Source organism: Orycteropus afer, unplaced genomic scaffold, assembly GCF_000298275.1.
Source record: "Orycteropus afer afer isolate SDZICR_OR568_19922 unplaced genomic scaffold, OryAfe1.0 scaffold00192, whole genome shotgun sequence".
Classification (NCBI taxonomy): domain Eukaryota; kingdom Metazoa; phylum Chordata; class Mammalia; order Tubulidentata; family Orycteropodidae; genus Orycteropus; species Orycteropus afer.
In genome coordinates, this window is record NW_006921779.1 from 6,289,183 (window position 1) to 6,308,218 (window position 19,036).

Genomic DNA, 19,036 nt, shown 5'->3' on the forward strand with positions numbered 1-19,036 from the left:
AAATGGGGGAAGAAATAGTCTTTTCAACAAATGGTGCTGGCAAAACTGGTTATCCATTTGCAGGAAAATGAAAAAGATCCATACCTCACACCATACACAAAAACTAACTACATATGGATCAAAGACTTAACTGTGAAACTTAAATCATAAAGTTCCTCCAGGAAAAAATACGGTAAACTTAGGGGTCTTAATTTATAGCATAGATTATCAAGCATAATCCAAAATACACAAATAGAAGATAAACTAGATGATTGGGACCATTGTCCAGCTCTCACTTGCATATGAGGCGATTGAAAGTACCATGGCTTGGGTCAGGCGCACTTTAGTCTTCAAGGAGACATCTTTGCTCTTCAGCACTTGAAAGATGTCCTTTGTGTTAGGCCGGAGCAAACTCAAACCACCAACATTTCTGCTAACAGCTTCTTCCGGGCGTCAGGCCCTGATGAGACAGCCTGATAAGACAACCAAGGTGGTAGAACCCGCCCAGGCTGTTAAGCCCCATGTGATGATAAACTTACTCCTGTGAAGCCCCCTCATGCTAATTAGGTGCAGACCCATGCCAATAACTAATTGGACCCCACCATTTCCTTAGTGTCCCCACTTAGGTTCTCTACAAGACTATAAACCCTACCCTCCCCAGCCAGGCGGCGCAACTTCTCGGGCCCCTCTCAGGGACCCATGAACCTCACCCGGGCCCCTCTCGGGGACCCATAAACCTTGCCCGGAAGCGCAGCATAAAACCTTCTCTTTAACCTCAGTTTTGTGCGTCCTCTTCTCCTTACCATGGCCTTACACTTTGCAGCTGATTTTCCCAGTGCAATACATCGTCTGATGTCTTGACTGCTGCTTCCACTGAGTTGATTGTAAAACCAAATAATATGGAGTCCTTGACAACTTCAATCTCCATTTATCTTTATCTCCATTTATCGTGATGCTGCTTATAGGTCCAGTTGTGAGGATTTTTGTTTTCTTTACATTGAGGTGTAATTCATCCTGCAGACTATAGTCTTCAATCTTCATCAGTAAGTGCATCAAGTATAATATAGCTGGTGGGCTTCAAAGAAGCAGAGCATTTTGATGTAAGAAGGATGCTGTCTACTGTTTGATTCAAGATAGATACTTAATGTTATAATTTTTAAGTAGGGAACATTGGTGGTTCAGTGGTAGAATTCTTGCCTTATATGTGGGAGAGCTGGGTTTGATTCCCCACAATGTACCTCAGGCCCAACCACCACTCAGTCAGCAGAGGCTTGTGTGTTGCTGTGATGCTGAACAGGTTTCAGTAGAGCTTCCAGAATAAGATGGACTAGGAAGAATGGCCAAGTGATATACTCCCAAAAGTCAGCCGATGAAAATTGTATGCATCACATTGGTGTGATCTGAAAGCAGTCAAGAGGATAGTGCAGGACCCAGCATGGGGCCTCTTGAATCAGGGGTATACATATTCAACGGCAGCTAACAACAATAGGAACAACAATTTTTTTTTTTTAAATTGTGATTTGGGTGAAAATTTACAGAGCAAATTCACATTCTATACAGCAGTTCACATACACTTTGTCTCATGACATTGACCACAATTTACTACAATACAACAGCTCCCCTCCCACTTCTTCCCCATAGTTATCTCTTCCCTGTGTCCATCCCTCCATGCACTCCTGCCCCCTAAACTGTCTTCCTGTGCATAAGCAGCCCTTCTTTCTCCCATGATTGTTCTCTCCCAGGAGTGTCTCTACCTCAGGTAAATGTTCAACTCATATGCCTGTCTTTTGTTTGGTTGGAAACCACAGGTGTGGGTTCAATTCCAGACCTGAAGGGCAGCTAGGGGCCATAGTCTCAGTGGTTCCACCAGGCTCTATCAGATCAGCAAACCTGGTCACCCCTTCTTTTTTTTTTTTCTCCAAATGATTTTGAGTTTTGTCCACATTGTTCTCCCTCTCTATCAAGGATCTCCTACATAGATCCCCTTCCAAGTGGATGACAGTGGTAGCTGAGCACCATCTAGTTCTTCTGGTCTCACAGTCATATAGGCTGCAGATCGGATGGTGTACCAGTCGCTAGGACTGATTGTTTCCATGACTTTTTTGTTTTCTTCATTCTTCTTTGCTCTGGAGGAGGAGAGATCCATCGTTGCATCTAGATGGCAGCTTGCTAGCTTTTAAGATCCCAGTCGCTGCTCGCCAAAGTAGGAGGTGGAACAATGTTTTGTATAGTATGTTATGCCAATTGAGCTTGATGTCCCCTGTGACAATGGTCTCAAGCCCACAGGTTCAACTACTTGGTCCCTCTGGGTAGCTGGCTGTGACCAAGCAGTGACCACAACCTTGCCTCAGGAACAACAATTAAGGATCATAGTATGTTCATAATATGTCGAGTGGTGGTGGAATTAAGAAAAATGTTATATTACTCCTGTGTTTTATGTTTGCAAACTATTAGCCAATATGTGTAAATGTCTATTTTCTTTTTCTTTTTTGAACGGAGTGCCCCCATTTAAGTGTATAGTGAAGTTCATACTAGTACAACAAACCTGTACACCTATAAGGTTCCAAAATGAACACGGTGAGATTTGTGTGTTTGTGTTTGAAATCGATATGATTTTATTTTTCCAATTTCATTAGCCCAGCACTAAGTAGGGTAGATAGTAGGCACTCTATGCTTTATTTATGAACCGAAATGAGAAAAAAAAAAAAAAAAGTATGGATGTTAAGTTTATGCTGGTCGTGAGAACATGTTGTTTCTACGCAAGGATAACCAGCTAGTTGCTAGTTGTTGCAATCAAAGAAAAAAGCCCTCTAACACTTCTCCCAGGAGTTGTTAGAGCCCCAGAAGACTTGCTTTCACAGGAAAATTGGTCCGGCAGTACCCATTCAAATTTCTCCCAGCAAATCAATGGCTTCCAGCCAACTCCCTTCCCGCTCATTGGCCAACTAGAAACCTCTGCCACATTTTTTTGCCTGCTGCCCCTCACCGGGAGCCAATAAAAAAGATTAGAGGTTCGTAACATAGTGTCATCAAAAATCACACTTGCTATTGGCTATTGGAGCTAGCGATCGAAGAGGGGGCGGGGCCACGTCAGCGGACTATATAAGACGAGGACAAAGGCGGCCCGCTGTCTGTGTCATCCGCCATTTTGTGTGAAGCAAGGTGGCCTCCACGTTCCCTGAGCGACTTCTTCGCTTCTGCCTCGACCGCCCCTTGATTACAGACATGTCTCGAGATCGGTTCCGGAGTCGCGGCGGTGGCGGAGGCGGCTTTCACCGGCGCGGAGGAGGTGGCGGCCGCGGGGGCCTCCACGACTTCCGTTCCCCGCCGCCCGGCATGGGCCTCAATCAGAACCGCGGACCCATGGGGCCTGGCCCGGGCCAAGGTGGCCCTAAGCCCCCTATCCCACCACCGCCTCCGCATCAAGTACAGCAGCAGCAACAACAGCAGCAGCAGCAACAGCAGCAGCAGGCACCGTCGCAGCAGCCTCCGCCACAGCAGCAGCCACCGCCACCGCCGCATCAGCAGCCGCATCAACAACCACATCAGCCGCCACCGCCGCCACAGGATTCTTCTAAGCCTGTCGTTCCTCAGGGATCTGGCCCGGCGCCTGGCGTAGGCAGCGCTCCACCGGCCTCCGGCTCCGCGCCTCCCGCCACTCCTCCGACCTCTGGGGCCCCTACAGGGCCGGGTCCTACTCCCACGCCACCGCCGGCAGTCACTTCGGCCCCACCCGGGCCGCCTCCACCCACGCCGCCGAGCAGTGGGGTCCCAACCACTCCTCCTCAGACCGGAGGCCCGCCACCTCCCCCCGCAGGGGTTCCAGGCCCTGGGCCCAAGCAGGGCCCAGGCCCAGGCGGCCCCAAAGGTGGCAAAATGCCAGGTGGGCCGAAGCCCAGTGGTGGTCCGGGCCTAGGCGCTCCTGGCGGCCACCCCAAGCCGCCGCACCGCGGCGGTGGGGAGCCACGCGGGGGTCGGCAGCATCACGTTCCGTATCATCAGCAGCATCACCAGGGGCCCCCGCCCGGCGGACCGAGCGGCCGCAGTGAGGAGAAGATCTCCGATTCGGAGGTGAGTGCCTCCTGTAGCAACGTGTCGGTTTCCTTAAGATGGCGGCGGCCCATTCCTTTTTTTTCCCCCTCCCCCTTCCACGGGCTCCATTTTGTCAGGGACCGGAAAGGGCGCCAGCGCGCTTCGTCTGCAGAGGGCGGGGCCGGTCCTGCTGGAGCGTGGGGGCGGGGAGCGTGAGTCCCCCTAGTCGGGCCCGGGATTGGCTGTCAGCGCCGCCATTTTCACGGGACTGGAGCTGGAGGATGTTGGAAGGTAGGGGTGGCTTCCGAAGGAAGCGGTGAGAACCATTGGATGAGGTAGACGATGCTGGGAACCGAGATTATGCAGAGCGCGAAATACAGGTTTGGAGAGATGGGACAGTTTCGGTCTTAACAGTGCTGGTGAAAGTCATGTCAGTGATAACGGTACTTGGCTCGGTCATTTTCTTTTATTTAATGCTTGGATACCATCTCATTTTGGTCTTTAACGGTATAGATTTGTCATGGACATTGTGGCATATGAGGTTGATATGATCAACTTTCGGAGGGGGAGTGTGTCTCTTGAGAGTGCTGAATGATTTGGACATCTTTTTTGATGCTGTTGTCCGACGGCAACTATATGAAATATAACTTTGATTTTTAATTTTAATGGAATAGGAAAAGAATCTGACCGATAGCACAGTCTGAAGACTAAAGTTGTTTTTGGGTTTTCTACTTGGAGAGGACACTGGTGTCTGAAAATTCCCTTCTTTCTGCTTTAGGGATTTAAAGCCAATTTATCTCTCTTGAGGAGACCTGGAGAGAAAACTTACACACAGCGTTGTCGGTTATTTGTTGGGAATTTACCTGCCGATATCACAGAGGATGAATTCAAAAGACTTTTCGCTAAATATGGAGAACCAGGAGAAGTTTTTATCAACAAAGGCAAAGGATTCGGATTTATTAAACTTGTGAGTGTAATTTATGTAGAATTACGCATTTTTGTGGATGCTACAAACAAACTGAAGCAGACGAGAAGTGATGAAGGCTTGGTTTTAAACCAGAAAGAATAAATTGGTCTAAAATTTTCATTATTAGGGAACAGATGCAGCTGCTCTGTAGGGCACAATTGATTGATGCCTAGGCATGAGTTGAAATCAACTTGATGGTAACTGACAACAAGAAATAGTAGGGTGGTTGGTTTAGGTATTTTATTTTAATCTATTCTGAGTGGTCTTAGGAAAGAGCTGTAGGGGGAAAAAAAAGCTTGAACTGAGCTGGAGGGAAAAATTGGAGTAGGAGTTAAGTATATGACGGTTTCCTAACTGACTATTGTCTCTTAAAATTTCAGGAATCTAGAGCTTTGGCTGAAATTGCCAAAGCTGAACTTGATGATACCCCCATGAGAGGTAGACAGCTTCGGGTTCGCTTTGCCACACATGCTGCTGCCCTTTCAGTTCGCAATCTTTCACCTTACGTTTCCAATGAACTGTTGGAAGAAGCTTTTAGCCAGTTTGGTCCAATTGAAAGGGCTGTTGTAATTGTGGATGATCGTGGAAGATCGACGGGGAAAGGCATTGTTGAATTTGCTTCTAAACCAGCAGCAAGAAAAGCATTTGAAAGATGCAGTGAAGGCGTTTTCCTGCTGACAACGTAAGTTATCTTGTGGTCGTTACAATAAATTGTTTGTCAAATTGTAAGAAAATTGCGGTAACACTGGAACCATTTTTGTTTTTATTAGAACTCCTCGTCCAGTCATTGTGGAACCACTTGAGCAGTTGGATGATGAAGATGGTCTTCCTGAAAAACTTGCACAGAAGAACCCAATGTATCAAAAGTAAGGGTGATTAAACTTCTAGTGTAAACAAACCTAGTAATTTTCCAGTTTTGCTTAACATAACGTAAAAGTCTTTGAGATGCTTCTTTATAAAAACTGGAGGCTCAGAAAATTACAAGCTTTTGAAACTGTTCAAATGATACTGTTTCTGTGATTTACGCATTCATGGAGTCCTGTTTGTGTGAAATGCAGGTATTCCTGTTTTTGGGGATGAAAATAAACCTTGACAATGAATTTGGCTAGAGGAGAACAAAACTTTGGAAACGAGAAAGCTAGAGTTTGTGTCCAATGCCTGTGTTGTCTAATAAAGTGTTTTGGGAAGTATTGTTTTTGCTGTGAAGTTACTGTGTATGAACTAAGGTTGCCTTTGACTTGTGGTACTCATTTCAAGTGATAGGCCAGTAAAGACCAGTGTATTTAGTGAAATCAGTAGTTTCTGTGTGTATTCATGTACTATTTCATACTTAAATTTTGTGCATTTTTAGGGAGAGAGAAACTCCTCCTCGATTTGCCCAGCATGGCACATTTGAGTATGAATATTCCCAGCGCTGGAAGTCCTTGGATGAAATGGAAAAACAACAGAGAGAACAAGTTGAAAAAAACATGAAAGATGCAAAGGACAAATTGGAAAGTGAAATGGAAGATGCCTATCATGAGCATCAGGCAAACCTTTTGCGTCAAGGTAAAAAGATCCTCTGGATTCAACTATGTTGTTGTTAAGTCCTGTTGCGTGGGACCTGACTCACAGCGACCCCCTCCTTGGGTTTCCGAGGCAGTATCACTACGGAAGTAGATTGCCCCATCTTCCTTCCAAGGGATGGCTGGTGGGTTTGAAGTGCCTTAGGCACTACACTACCAGAGCTCCCAGATTCAGCTATAGCATCATTTAATTTTTTAATTCATCAGAACATCATTAATGTGAATCCAAAACCTTTTCCAAAATTCAGATCTGATGAGACGTCAGGAAGAATTAAGACGCATGGAGGAACTTCATAATCAAGAAATGCAGAAACGCAAAGAAATGCAATTGAGGTGAGCTTTTGTTAAATTAAGCCTTTGATTCTGCACTAGTGTTTGTTATAGACAGTTAGAAAATCAGTTTTGCAGGTGAGTCAGGTGAGATGCAGAGGTTAAACATTATGTCAATTGGTTTAACATTTAAAATGGAATGTAGTATAAGATTTTCATTAATAAAGCTTTTTTCTTCACCAGAATGCCTCTAATGCTATGCCCCTAGATTCACTCTGGGCCTTCTATTTATTTATTTTGCTCTAATTTACACTTTATGAAGTTCTTAAACATCCTACTAGCATAATCAAATTGGATTTAGAAGATAATGGGTAACATTTGGTTTATTTGATGCATGGATTACTTCCAGGCAAGAGGAGGAACGACGTAGAAGGGAGGAAGAGATGATGATTCGCCAACGTGAGATGGAAGAACAGATGAGACGCCAAAGAGAGGAAAGTTACAGCCGAATGGGCTACATGGATCCAGTGAGTTTTCTAATTGGAACTGTTGCAAACCTTGTAAGAAGTCCTGGTGACAACAGTGGTTAAGCACTCACTCAGCTGCTAAGTGAAAGGTTGGCTGTACACATCCACCAGTGACTCTTAAAGATTACTGCTTAGGAGAACCTGTGGGGGCAGTTCTGTGCTTTCACGTAGGGTCATTGTGAATCTGTACTAACAATAACAACATGTAGGTGAATCTCACAGCCATTATTTTTATTTTTTTTAAATGTATTTTTGCTTTGTCCAGGGTTTTTATCTGTTCTTGGATAGGCTAAAAGATGTCAGTGGTTAAGAAGAGCCTTTAGAGGCCTTTTAGAGTCTCAAGAACTGTTTTTTTGTATATTGATCTAAAAAATATTCTAGAAAATGAAAAGATTAAATTGTCTTAGCAATTTTATTTTTTTTGAAATTTCTTTGTACTGAAGAATGCTTGATATGGGTGTAGTACAGATGTATGAAAGCAATTTTTTTCTTTCAGAGAGAAAGAGACATGAGAATGGGTGGTGGAGGAGCAATGAACATGGGAGGTGAGCATGGAAATTAAGTAAGCAATATTGTTAGATAACAGTATTTCTATTGAACTATAACCAGCATTTTTATTTCCTAGATCCCTATGGTTCAGGAGGCCAGAAATTTCCACCTCTAGGTGGTGGTGGTGGCATAGGTTATGAAGCCAATCCTGGAGTTCCCCCAGCAACTATGAGTGGTTCCATGATGGGAAGTGACATGGTAATGTATCCTGTGGGACATAGTGCAAAGGAAATTCCTCATTTTCATGACTTATGTGTTTTTTTTTTTTTTTTTTAAAGTAGGTGACTGTGGACTTCTTTAGTTCCCCTTTCATATGTAAATCATAATACTGAGGAATACTTTGGCAAACTAGAGTTCTGTGTGTGGTAACCTAAACAGATAGGGTTGCCAATGAAGAGTCAATGCTGTTAGTAGTATGTGAAGTTATCTTTGGCAATAAGTAGATTTAGGTGCTTTCCATTATGCATTTTTGAACTCTAGTGCATGGCAATCCAAATTCTAAAATGTATTGGATTATTCTACATCTGAGTGAGAGTAAATCAAATGGCAATGTGTCATTCGTTAAGCTGGTATCTGCCATAAGTGTGACTCAAACTTGTAGTTTGTAGCTTTAGGCATATTTTAGTGATGTGTAGGACTTTGACCTATATTTGGCGTGGCTTCTGTCCCGTAAAAGGGAGTTGTTTAGTGTTTTGACTCGTCGTTTCCCACCTGTTGGGCCTGTCTTATATATACTTTAATATAAATGACATCTGTTTTGCTCCAGGGTAGCAAAAATCAGTAATTTTAAGCATACTATTTGTGTGCATTTGATCTGATCTCTCTTGATGCTATCATGTTTTAGCTGTACAGATAGCTTATTAGGATGCTTTAGAAGAAGTAGATTGGTCTGAGTAGCTGCACTAGGATTTTACAAATCCTTATTAGGACTGAAATTTTACTTTAGAGGTGGGTTTAAAGTGCATTTTCACAACTGAATTGAATCTGATTAGTTCACTTATATGCTTTTGACAGAGGGAGGGGACCTTCTGTATGTAGCTCACTAGACTCATTTAAAAATAGGAACATTAGAAGTTAGTATGGGGCCTTACTTAGTTAAAATGTACTTAAGGCTTTTTGAAAATACAGTTAGAATCTTACCTGGTGGGTTAAATGTAATTCTATTTGCTTTCTTCAAATTGAACTTTTAAAAATAATGTGTGTAAAGGGTCCATATCAAACTTGTAAAATTTATAAAACATAATTTCATGTGTCCCCACAGTTAGGTTTTGTGATATACGTTATAGGTAGCTCCCTAGTTCTAAGCTGTAGTAATAACAATTAGTTGTGAAACTCCTCAAACTTTTTTTTTTTTTGCTTTTGGTGGAGTTAGAGCCTACAGTGTAATGTGCTGAAATCCTGAAGTTTTTCTAAATGTTTTGAAAAAACAAGCTTGTTTTTTCAAGTACACTGGTCTTTTGTAGAGAACACATTGAAATTGTGTAGAGGAACAGTTAAACTTTGATTCCGTTTTTGTTTCTCTTTTGGAGTAATGCTCTCAGTAACTAGTCTATTTTAAGTGGAATTTAAAAGACAATTTAGGCTGCTGTGCATTACTTATAGGGTTCTTCTGCTTGGGAATATAATTTCTATTTAAGTCCAGAAAGTACCTGAAACTAAAATGGAATAATGAAATTACTGCTTTATTGCAGTCACATAAGCTTGGTATTATGGTGTTGGGCTGATAACCCAAAACCTGGTATCATAGCAAAGTGTTAGTGGACCTTAAAAGACCAAAGGAAAAGGTTGGGCTGTTACGAGGGTGGGCTGTATGTTCAGTTATTTTGCTACAGCACAGAATAGTACTCTGGGTCATATTGTCTATGGCTGTATAGTGATGGCTCTGAAAGTGGTGAACCTGTGAGAATATGGCAACACGTTTTTTAATCAAGTTACTGTGCCGGTTAAGTGATTAAATCTTTAGTCTTATGCTTTTTCTTTTTGTAGTCTGGTAGCATTTTATTAAAACTTTCAACCTTTTAAGATTTCTGCACCTTAGCAGATGTGTCTTAAGATCTTGAAAAGCACAAGGTTTCTTATGCAGCACATGCCACTAACTGGTGAGTAGGTCTTTGTCACTTCATTGAGTGAATTGAATTTGTCTGGTTGGGCTTGTTAGGCTTACTTGGAAATTAAATTTTCTGTTCAGACCTTAAAAGTGAGATCGCAAGCTTTTCAGTGAGTTACGAAATCTGATGTGAAATTTCTTAGAACTCATTTTGAAATGGGTTTTCACATCTGCACTAATTCTTAAATTTTTTAGCACTGCAGGGAAGATCTGTTCTTTGAAACAGGTGTATGAGAATGGCTCAAGTGGGAACATACCACAAGGCATGTATTACCGTAAACTAATTTTCAAATTACCCTTTTTTCCTTTCTATGTTCCCGGTACCTGTGGATCGACTCATTGGTGATTGTATCGACGAACGTTGACTACGGAACCTTCTAAAATATTTACTTAACACACATGGACATCAACTACATATAATGAACTGTTAATTACTGTTCCAATAGCGTACTGAGCGCTTTGGGCAGGGAAGCTCGGGGCCTGTGGGTGGACAGGGTCCTAGAGGAATGGGGCCTGGAACTCCAGCAGGATATGGTAGAGGGAGAGAAGAGTATGAAGGCCCAAACAAAAAACCCCGGTTTTAGATGTGATATCTAGGCTTTCATTCCAGTTTGTTTTGTCTTTTTCTTGTTTAGATACCACCTTTTAAATTCTTGCATTTTAGTAAGAAAGCTACCTTTTTATGGATGTTAGCAGTTTATTGACCTAATATTTGTAAATGGTCTGTTTAGGCAGGTAAAATTATGTAATGCAGTGTTTTGAAACAGGAGAAAAATTTTTTTTTCCTTTTTTTTTTTTTTTAACTGTATAATGTCCCCTCAAGTTATGGCAGTGTACCTTGTGCCACTGAATTTCCAAAGTGTACCGATTTTTTTTTTTTTACTGTGCTTCAAATAAATAGAAAAAATAGTTATAATACTGATCTTCAACTTTGCCATTCATGCTTCTATGCACATTAGGCTTGATGTTCTACTTTGAAAGCATGAGAGTGTGTAGGCCTTTGGCGTATGCCATCCTGGAAAATTTATTTAGAGGCTAAGTACTGCTTTCTACAAATAACTGTCCCCTTGTTTTAAAAAGAATGCATTTTGAAGCTGATTCATGATTTGATTTGTTTGGCATAGGAAGAAAGCCAGTGCTAAGTATTTTTAAATGGTTAAACAGTCTGAACTGTAAATCTTCATTTAGTTATGTGTATTAAGATTATGGAATGGGTGTCAGAACCATTGATAGGGGAAGAACAGTGCGTTTGGCTAAATGGATCTTTCATGGTCCTATGATTTATCCTTTCCTTGAAAGTTTTTGAAGAAAAAGTAGAAAGATCATAATGTTGCGTTCCCCCATTCTTGTTTTAAAAAAAAAAATCCCAAGCCCTATAAATGGCTTGTATTTGAACTTTTACATTTGAATTAAAGATTATTAAACATGAAGCCTTTTCATGTATTACTTTTAAGTGATTTATAAAGATGGGGTTTAGTCCGAAAAGGTCAATTTGAAAGTAAGGAAGGTACAGTAACCATGAAGCAGGGTCAGTAATCCATTTGTACTCTGTAACTTTCACATCTCCTTGTGCTACTTCTGATGGGCAAAATCCGTAGGACTCTATAAATCCCATTGACTCTCTTTTCTAAGAGCTAGCGGTGACTGGAAATAACAAATAGGTTTGTAGGTAACCAATCTTACTGTAAATTTGTTGACCAGTTTTTTTGGGTTTTCTTTTGATGTAGCACTAAATCTGGAGAGAGTTGCTCATGCTACACAGTACAAATAACCCCTTTCCCTCACACCATAAAGCTTGGGAATGTTTCAGTGGTGTTGTCAGTTAATTGTCAACGTCATTGAATCTCTTTCCATTGCAATAAGACATTTTGATTCAATACTAAATGAGATGGTTTACTGTTGTTAGTACAATGGGAGCCTGAATCCCAGTGTGTTAGTGGAGAAATGACTTCCTAAGAGTAGGTAAAGTAATGAATGGTTTGGCTTTGTTCTTAGTTATGTTTCCATTCAAATTTGTACATTGCAGAACTACTATGGAATTTGTCTTCCTCCTTTTCACTTCTGTTCTTGGTGCTGATTGGCAAAAGTAAAATTCTAAATCAAACCTTTTTTAAATGTTGAAGTTTAGTCATGTGCCTGAGTACAAAGGGAAACTTCTTGTTGAAACAATTGAGTACTTTTCTGAATAGGCAACAGGATAAGACAAAGTAGAAAATTAGTGGAGTATTAAGGCATGTCACTGAATTCTGGTTGTGACTGACAGGCACATGGTGTGCTAATTAAGGCAGAGAATCTCATTTCTGTTCACCAAGACACTTGAAAATGGGTAGTTCTACCATGTCAATAAGTAGGAAGTTTTGCCCCAAGTCAGGTCATTACTTGGTGATACGTATGAGCCTTTTCTGTACAGAAAAAAGGGTCTTGATTTGAAAGGAGTCCATTATAATCTGGATGCATTGTATAGTAGGGACTACTAATAACAAAAAAATAAGAGGTGTTCGTGGGACACCCACAGAGGGTGAACATGAATGTGTGGGCGGGGGCTGGTGGGGAAAATGGGAAAATCTGCCTATAAAATTAATGTTTCAGTTTATTTTTCAGATTTACATGCCTTTCTTTATAAGGGATGCTGGCACAGACCCCTAAAATAAGCTTTGGTAGTACTGTACCTTTGAAGAGTGGTGAAGGATGCTAATGGATAATCTCCTGAAAGTTGTGGCTTTTGATACCCTTACTGTGGGCTGTAGACTGGCTAAACGTTGTTTAGCAAGTAATGTTGCTTAGTTTCAACTGATATTTGACTTTCATCACTGAAAGCAGTGTATCAAGGGTTGTAAGCGACTCAAACTTTCAAGAAGTCTTGCAATATATAGCATAGTTCTCAGCCTAATGTGAATTTAAATCATCTTAAAAAGTAGTTTCCTAAAAGCTGATAATAAAACTTGGGGTGGGAAAGGGAAGATAATAGTTTTGAAGTATTAGCCATTTTTTCCACTTAAAGAAACCACCTGCCCCCATTTTTCTCTTCTCCACTGTCTCTCATAAATTTGTGTTTAGAGGTACCCTAGTCATTTTTAAACTTATTCTTCCCAGTCTTTAAATACTGCATTCTCTTAAGACCACAGTATATTTAATAGGTATCTAAATAAGCTAAGCCCTTTGGCTCACATTTAGAGGAACCATAATCTTCTTTGCTTAGAACATTTATAGAACTCACACATAGTGTAAGCCCCACCACTCTATAGACGTATTAATCACTAATAAATATAAACTACAATTTGGGAAATTGTAATGTTATACCTGTGCAATTTTTCTAAGTGGCATATTATGGCAGATAAAAATTCAGATACTTGGCTTCTCTTGAGCAAGCCACTAAGTTGTGGTGGAATGTTTTCTGGTGTTCTTGGACTGCAATTAATGCACTATTAAAGTAGTGGCCTGCTACATAACTGCATTTAGCCAGCATTTCTGCAGTGCGTTAACTGTGAGGAACGTAGTACCGCAAATGGCAATGGACGTTAGGACCCGGATGTAGTATTCCTGCTTGCTCCAAGATTCTCATTGCCGACTGCATACAGGTAGGTAACAAGCAATATAATATAACTTGGTGACTTGCTATGTACTTTTATTCCGTGGGCATTCTGACATCACACTTCTGACAATGAAATTACAGTGCAGCACCTAACACTTGTATGGTAAAGCTAGTTTATATCAAAACTTGTGTGGGTTTGGGGTAGAGCTGTAATTTGTCAGGCAGAGTTCAGTGCTGTTGCAGTACATTCAGTACTGTTAGATAAAAAGTGCAAACGTTTCTTTGGTGTATCTGACGCAGTTGTATGGTTTTCTCTAGTTGCATTGTAACTGAAGATAACATGGGGCAAACACATCAGCGGTGTGGGGAAAAGGGAACCAAACCATGCTGGGGGAGTAGAGTGCTTTAGCATCTTGACACTGACTTTATAAAGCATCTGATAATTAGTCTCTGTTACAGCAAACTGACCGGCCCGTAGGTCAGCAGTATTAGGAATTTCAGTATGAAATCTTAGCAATTCTTCAGGTTGAGTGAATTAAGACTATAAACACAGTTTTCGGTAAAATGATTTGAAGTTTTTAAAAATGGGCTCCATGGGGAAAATCTTTTATTACTAATTTGGGCTTAGTTGGGGAGCTAATGTGAATAGTTAAAGTTATGTGGCTTGTCTGAATGTATCTGTACTCACAACCTGGGGGACAGTGGTGTGGCACATTGACTTGCCTACAGTTGGGAATCGTTTCCCAATGGTAAGATTCCGGCGTATTGCATAGCATGACTGCAAACATTCAGGGTAGCTTTTTGAACTTGATTCCCTTAGAGTTAGAGATGTGATGTCATAATTCAGAATGCTTAATTACAAGAAAACAATGAGTCTTCAAAAGCACTTCCTTTTGTTGGTTAGGAAGTATGGACTTAAGCTTTGCATCCACTCTTGTTCCAGACCGCAATTCAACTTAACTTTGGTCTCTGAACTGGTTCTTAGCTAGCATGCATGAGAACAGCTTTCATGTATACTGCTTTCTGCTCTGTAATTGGAAAATTTACTTTCCATAAATGCTGGTGGAAACTCTTCATGACTGAGAAATTTCTTCCATTGTATCACGAAAAATAGCTTGCTCTTTGACAATTTACAAGGTGGGGACAGATTTGTACTTTAATATATGTAGTTCTTACATCAAAAAACTTCTGGCTCCTACATGCAACTTTTGGCTCTCAAGTGGTGACTAGTTTAGTCTCTATATTAATAATATGCAGATCAACGATGCTGAGTAAGTGACATGAGTGTCACTAAATTGGCTTAGAACTCTGATGGGTGCTTTCTGTGGTATATTATGTTAAATCGGTGGCCATCAACTTGCTACCATGTAATTTAATGATTGGGCGCTTAGAAGTAAAAGTTAAGGTTTATTTCTTACCATTCAGTGACAATTTTCAGAGAATGTGCTTGGTGTAATAATACGGACTTCAGGAACATAATTGGGTTGGGGGGTTGTTAATTTTGCTTTATTCTTACTAGAAGATGACCAGACTTTTAAACTTAAGAATGAAGAACCTGTGACTAAGAAATCTGTTATTACTAGTTTTAATTTGTGTGTAGTTAAAAAATGGTGACTCTTCAGTGCAGTGAGTATTTTTTAAAAACACTTATTGAAAGAGCTGGGAGTAAGTGGGGTTTTTAAAGTAATAATGCTATACCGAGGTGCTTGCATCGTATTTCATGGTCTTTTTTTATTACAAACCAAAATGATTATTTTTAATGAGAACAGTCTGGAGTTCAGAGGTGTGATGCCAGAATGCATTTTCGTACTGTTAGGCCCTTGGAATAGATACCGGTGCTTTTTGAAAGAAATGCAATGGGTGCTCTTGATGCAAGGTTGCAAACCTACCTGCAAAGAATGCATAGTTTCACTTTTTCCCACTAAAGAGATGCGTGTGACTAGTTTTGGACTTATAACCTTAATGGGGGTTGCATGTATCCTATTGTTAATCATTGTCAGCTGCAGTGACATGATCCACAAGTCCTGCATTTACTACCTTTCCCTAAATGATATTGGACAGGTTTTAGAGAGCCAGGATGTTTGTTCTGGGCCTTCATTTGGTTTTGGCGTTAGCTGATGTATCAGTGCTCTTGTCAGCTAGTGCAGTTCTCATATGACTGCCTATTAGGGAAAGAATTCAGAGGATTGACTGTCTATAATCATCTGTCATTGCTGCTAGATAATGATTGGCAATTTTAAGACTCAACTGTGGAAATCTCACAGTTGTAGGTAACCATCAACCATAAAATGTTGCTTTTAAACACCAGTGCTGAAAATGAAAAGACTTTTTTGTTTTGTTTTTGGAGGGTGAAAATGGGGTTGGACTCAGAATAGGATAAATTGGAGAATGGGGAGGAATGCAAAACGATATAGTATCCCTTATGGATGGTACATGTGCAACAGGGAACTCTTTATTTTATACATCTTTGGCAGTAACTGATGAACAGGGAGGAAAAACCTGGGACTTGAATTAAGGGTGATCTTTGGTTTTTGTGCACTGTGGCCCTGCCAGGCATATAGGGAAGGTGAATGTCTTCTCCCTCAGAAAAAACTCGGGTTCCTTGCTATCCTAGTAAGGCATAGCTTCCCTGCCCCAATTTAAAACTCACTGAGGACGTAGAGGGACAGAATGATGTAAATATATAGGATTACAGGGAAACAAATGCAGTGTTTTATACTGTGGAATGGTGAGAGCTCTTGGAGGACTTATGAAATTAGTCATTCCGCCTGAGAATGGAAACATACTTGAAACAGGGAGCAGGGTATGTGCATTTATATGAAAAGAGAGCTGATGTTAAAACTAATTGGTAAGGTAAACGTTGTCACATACCTTCACATAAGGGATAGTATATTTTGGGTTGCAGTCAAACTTCATTGTGCTCAGACTGGTGAAAGTAGCAGTAGCAGTTAGGCTTTTGTATTTAAGAGAAGACAATAGTTTTCATTCTCATTCAGATGTAAACTTTATTTACTTTATGTAAGAATAATTTAGATTTCCCCCTGAAATTTTCTTCCTCTTTTTTTTCTTTAAGCTGTAACTTGCCCCCAATCTTTGTCTTTGGATTTTTACTCTTTAAATTTTGAAGTTAACTAGCATTTTCAACCTTTATTTTATACCCTTGTCTTTTATATTAACTTTTTCTTATTATTCTTTAGGTAAGAATGATCCGTGTTGGCTGATAACTGGAATGTTAATTCATTGAAGTAAGTTTACCTAATAATCTTAACCTATAGAGAATTTGGGTTTGATTTCCTTTTTATTTAATGGTTGAATAATTTGATTTAGCATAAGATTTCAAACAAGATGAGTGGCTTTAAAGTAAATAATTTTACAAAACAGAAAAGAAGGCTTGGATTATTTTAACAGGAGACTGCTGCGTCTTTTTCCCGCCCACTGAGTGGCTGGTGGGTTGAACTGCCACCTTTTCGGTTAGCCAGCTGAGCACTAAACCTAACTACTGTGTCACCAGTGCTTTTTTAACTTAAGATCTATTCAGAAGCTCCATAACATTTTTTATTACTCACTAATTAAATGATACAGGAACAACTATCCAGTCCTTGGTAAGAGAAAGAAGAGTTTGATAAGTACATAAGAATATAACTTTCGTATGGGACAGGTCATAGATTTGCATAATATTTCATTTTTAATAAATTACATTATTTCATAATAGGTGGATAAAACATTTTTCTCTGAAGACATCGCACAACATGAGCCAACCAAGGAGAGCCACAAGTTGTTAGAGACTAACCTGGTGTTGTCTAGGTGAGTGGAATGGTTTTGATTCTGCTAAACTGCCTTCAGAAATGTCTTGGATGGTACAATAGCAGTACTTGTGTGTGTATCTCATTTAAATTTCTTGTATGTTAAAGCTTTCTGTAGGAAATAGTTTGCTTTTGGTTTTATAATATTTAAATATGTAATCATTTTAGTAGTTCTCTGAAGTTTCAGGCCGTGTCTGTTGGTTTGACCTGAGCCTCAGAAAAAAAAAGACTAGTGTCCCATTAAAAATACGTATATATTCATCTCTGTCCATAGAACCATGCTGAGGAGGGTTCCAGAAAATTAAAAGTTCCCTGTTTTTCTATCTAAACGGTTATTATATTACATGGTTATAGGTCACATATAAAAAGAAGTAGATAATAAATGAATGATACTGTAGTAGAAGGTCAAGAAACTTGTAAAGGGCAACTGCTGTTACAGCTGGAAAACAGTCATAGACATCGTGTAAATAAATAAGCATGACTGTTCTAGTAAAACTGTTAAACCAGCTGGACTATGGACAATTAGTTTACTGACCTGACCTAGTATGAATTATAGATTGATACCACTGGAGTTTAAAAGGTTGTCATAATCAAAGTTTGAAACCCTAACCAAAAGGGAGGAGGTCAACTTTTTGAAAGTAGCAAAGAAATAATAATAGTTGAGAAGTATAACTGGGGGGGGGGGGGGGGGGGGCGGGGGCGGCGACCTGAAACTGATTGCCACTGAGTTGATTCCAGTGCATAGCAACCCCCATTGGGTTTCCATAGCTGTAAATCTTTACGGAAGCAAGGCTGCCTCTCATCTCTTACATGGAGTGGCTGGTGGGTTTGAACCACCTCTGTTTTGGTTAGCAGCCAAATGCTTTAACCACTATACCACCAGAGGTCCTTAAAACTAGGGAAGAGGGTGCCAATTAATGGAGGAGAGGGTTTTTATTTTAATGTTAGAGATCTGTCTGGTTGCTAGAAAAAGTACTTGGAGAAAATAGAAATGAAATAGAATTTTCCATGGACTAGATGGGTAGGCAAAGTCTGGTTTTAAAATACTCTCTCCATCTTGAAGAATCCTTTTTAAATAGGTCATTAAGTACTATTAATAGCACATTCCTTGATTAGAAAGTTGACTTGGTTGGTGCTAATAAGTAATTTTTAGGTCTTGATTCTTAATGTCTTTGGAGTAATCATATCCTTTAATTGGCAGGATCAGGTGAGCTGTCTCCAGAAAACCAATGAGGAAAAGAACAAAGAGGAGTGACCAACCAACCATTTTTGTCTTTAATAAAGACAAACATTTGAAATCTGGTTGTCCTTTTTGTTTTGTTTATTTTTTGAGTAGGACTCTTATTTCCTAGAATTTTATGTCATCATCTTGTTTCTAGATGGCATTAAAAATTTTGTATTATATATAGACAGTCGGATTATATGTAATTTAGGGCCGTTTCTTCTTGAACCATTTAAGTACTAATCAATGTTATGGCCCTTCCTTGGCCTAACTTACCAGGTTTGGCCATCAATGATTATTTTAAAATTGCCTTCATTTTTTTATGTTCCTAAAATTATCGTGTTAATTTTAGTAGTTATTTTTAACTATGTCCTTTCTTGCTTGTGGAGGCAGAATAACACTGTATATCCAAGTTCTGTATATTATCAGGTGATTTGTGCCCTAGAGTATTTGGCATTGACTTGTGCTGCCACCAAAATAGTG

General features: G+C 40.1%; 1 protein-coding gene across 1 annotated transcript; it reads left to right on the plus strand.

The window, feature by feature from the left end:
- The first annotated feature begins 3,204 nt into the window (after positions 1-3,204).
- On the plus strand, positions 3,205-10,580 carry SFPQ (splicing factor proline and glutamine rich). The gene is made up of 10 exons (XM_007947664.2): positions 3,205-4,050; positions 4,790-4,978; positions 5,359-5,660; positions 5,749-5,844; positions 6,330-6,526; positions 6,792-6,876; positions 7,223-7,340; positions 7,837-7,885; positions 7,966-8,087; positions 10,443-10,580. The coding sequence occupies exons 1-10, from the start codon at positions 3,205-3,207 to the stop codon at positions 10,578-10,580; spliced, it is 2,142 nt and encodes a 713-aa protein (XP_007945855.1).
- Positions 10,581-19,036: the final 8,456 nt, after the last annotated feature.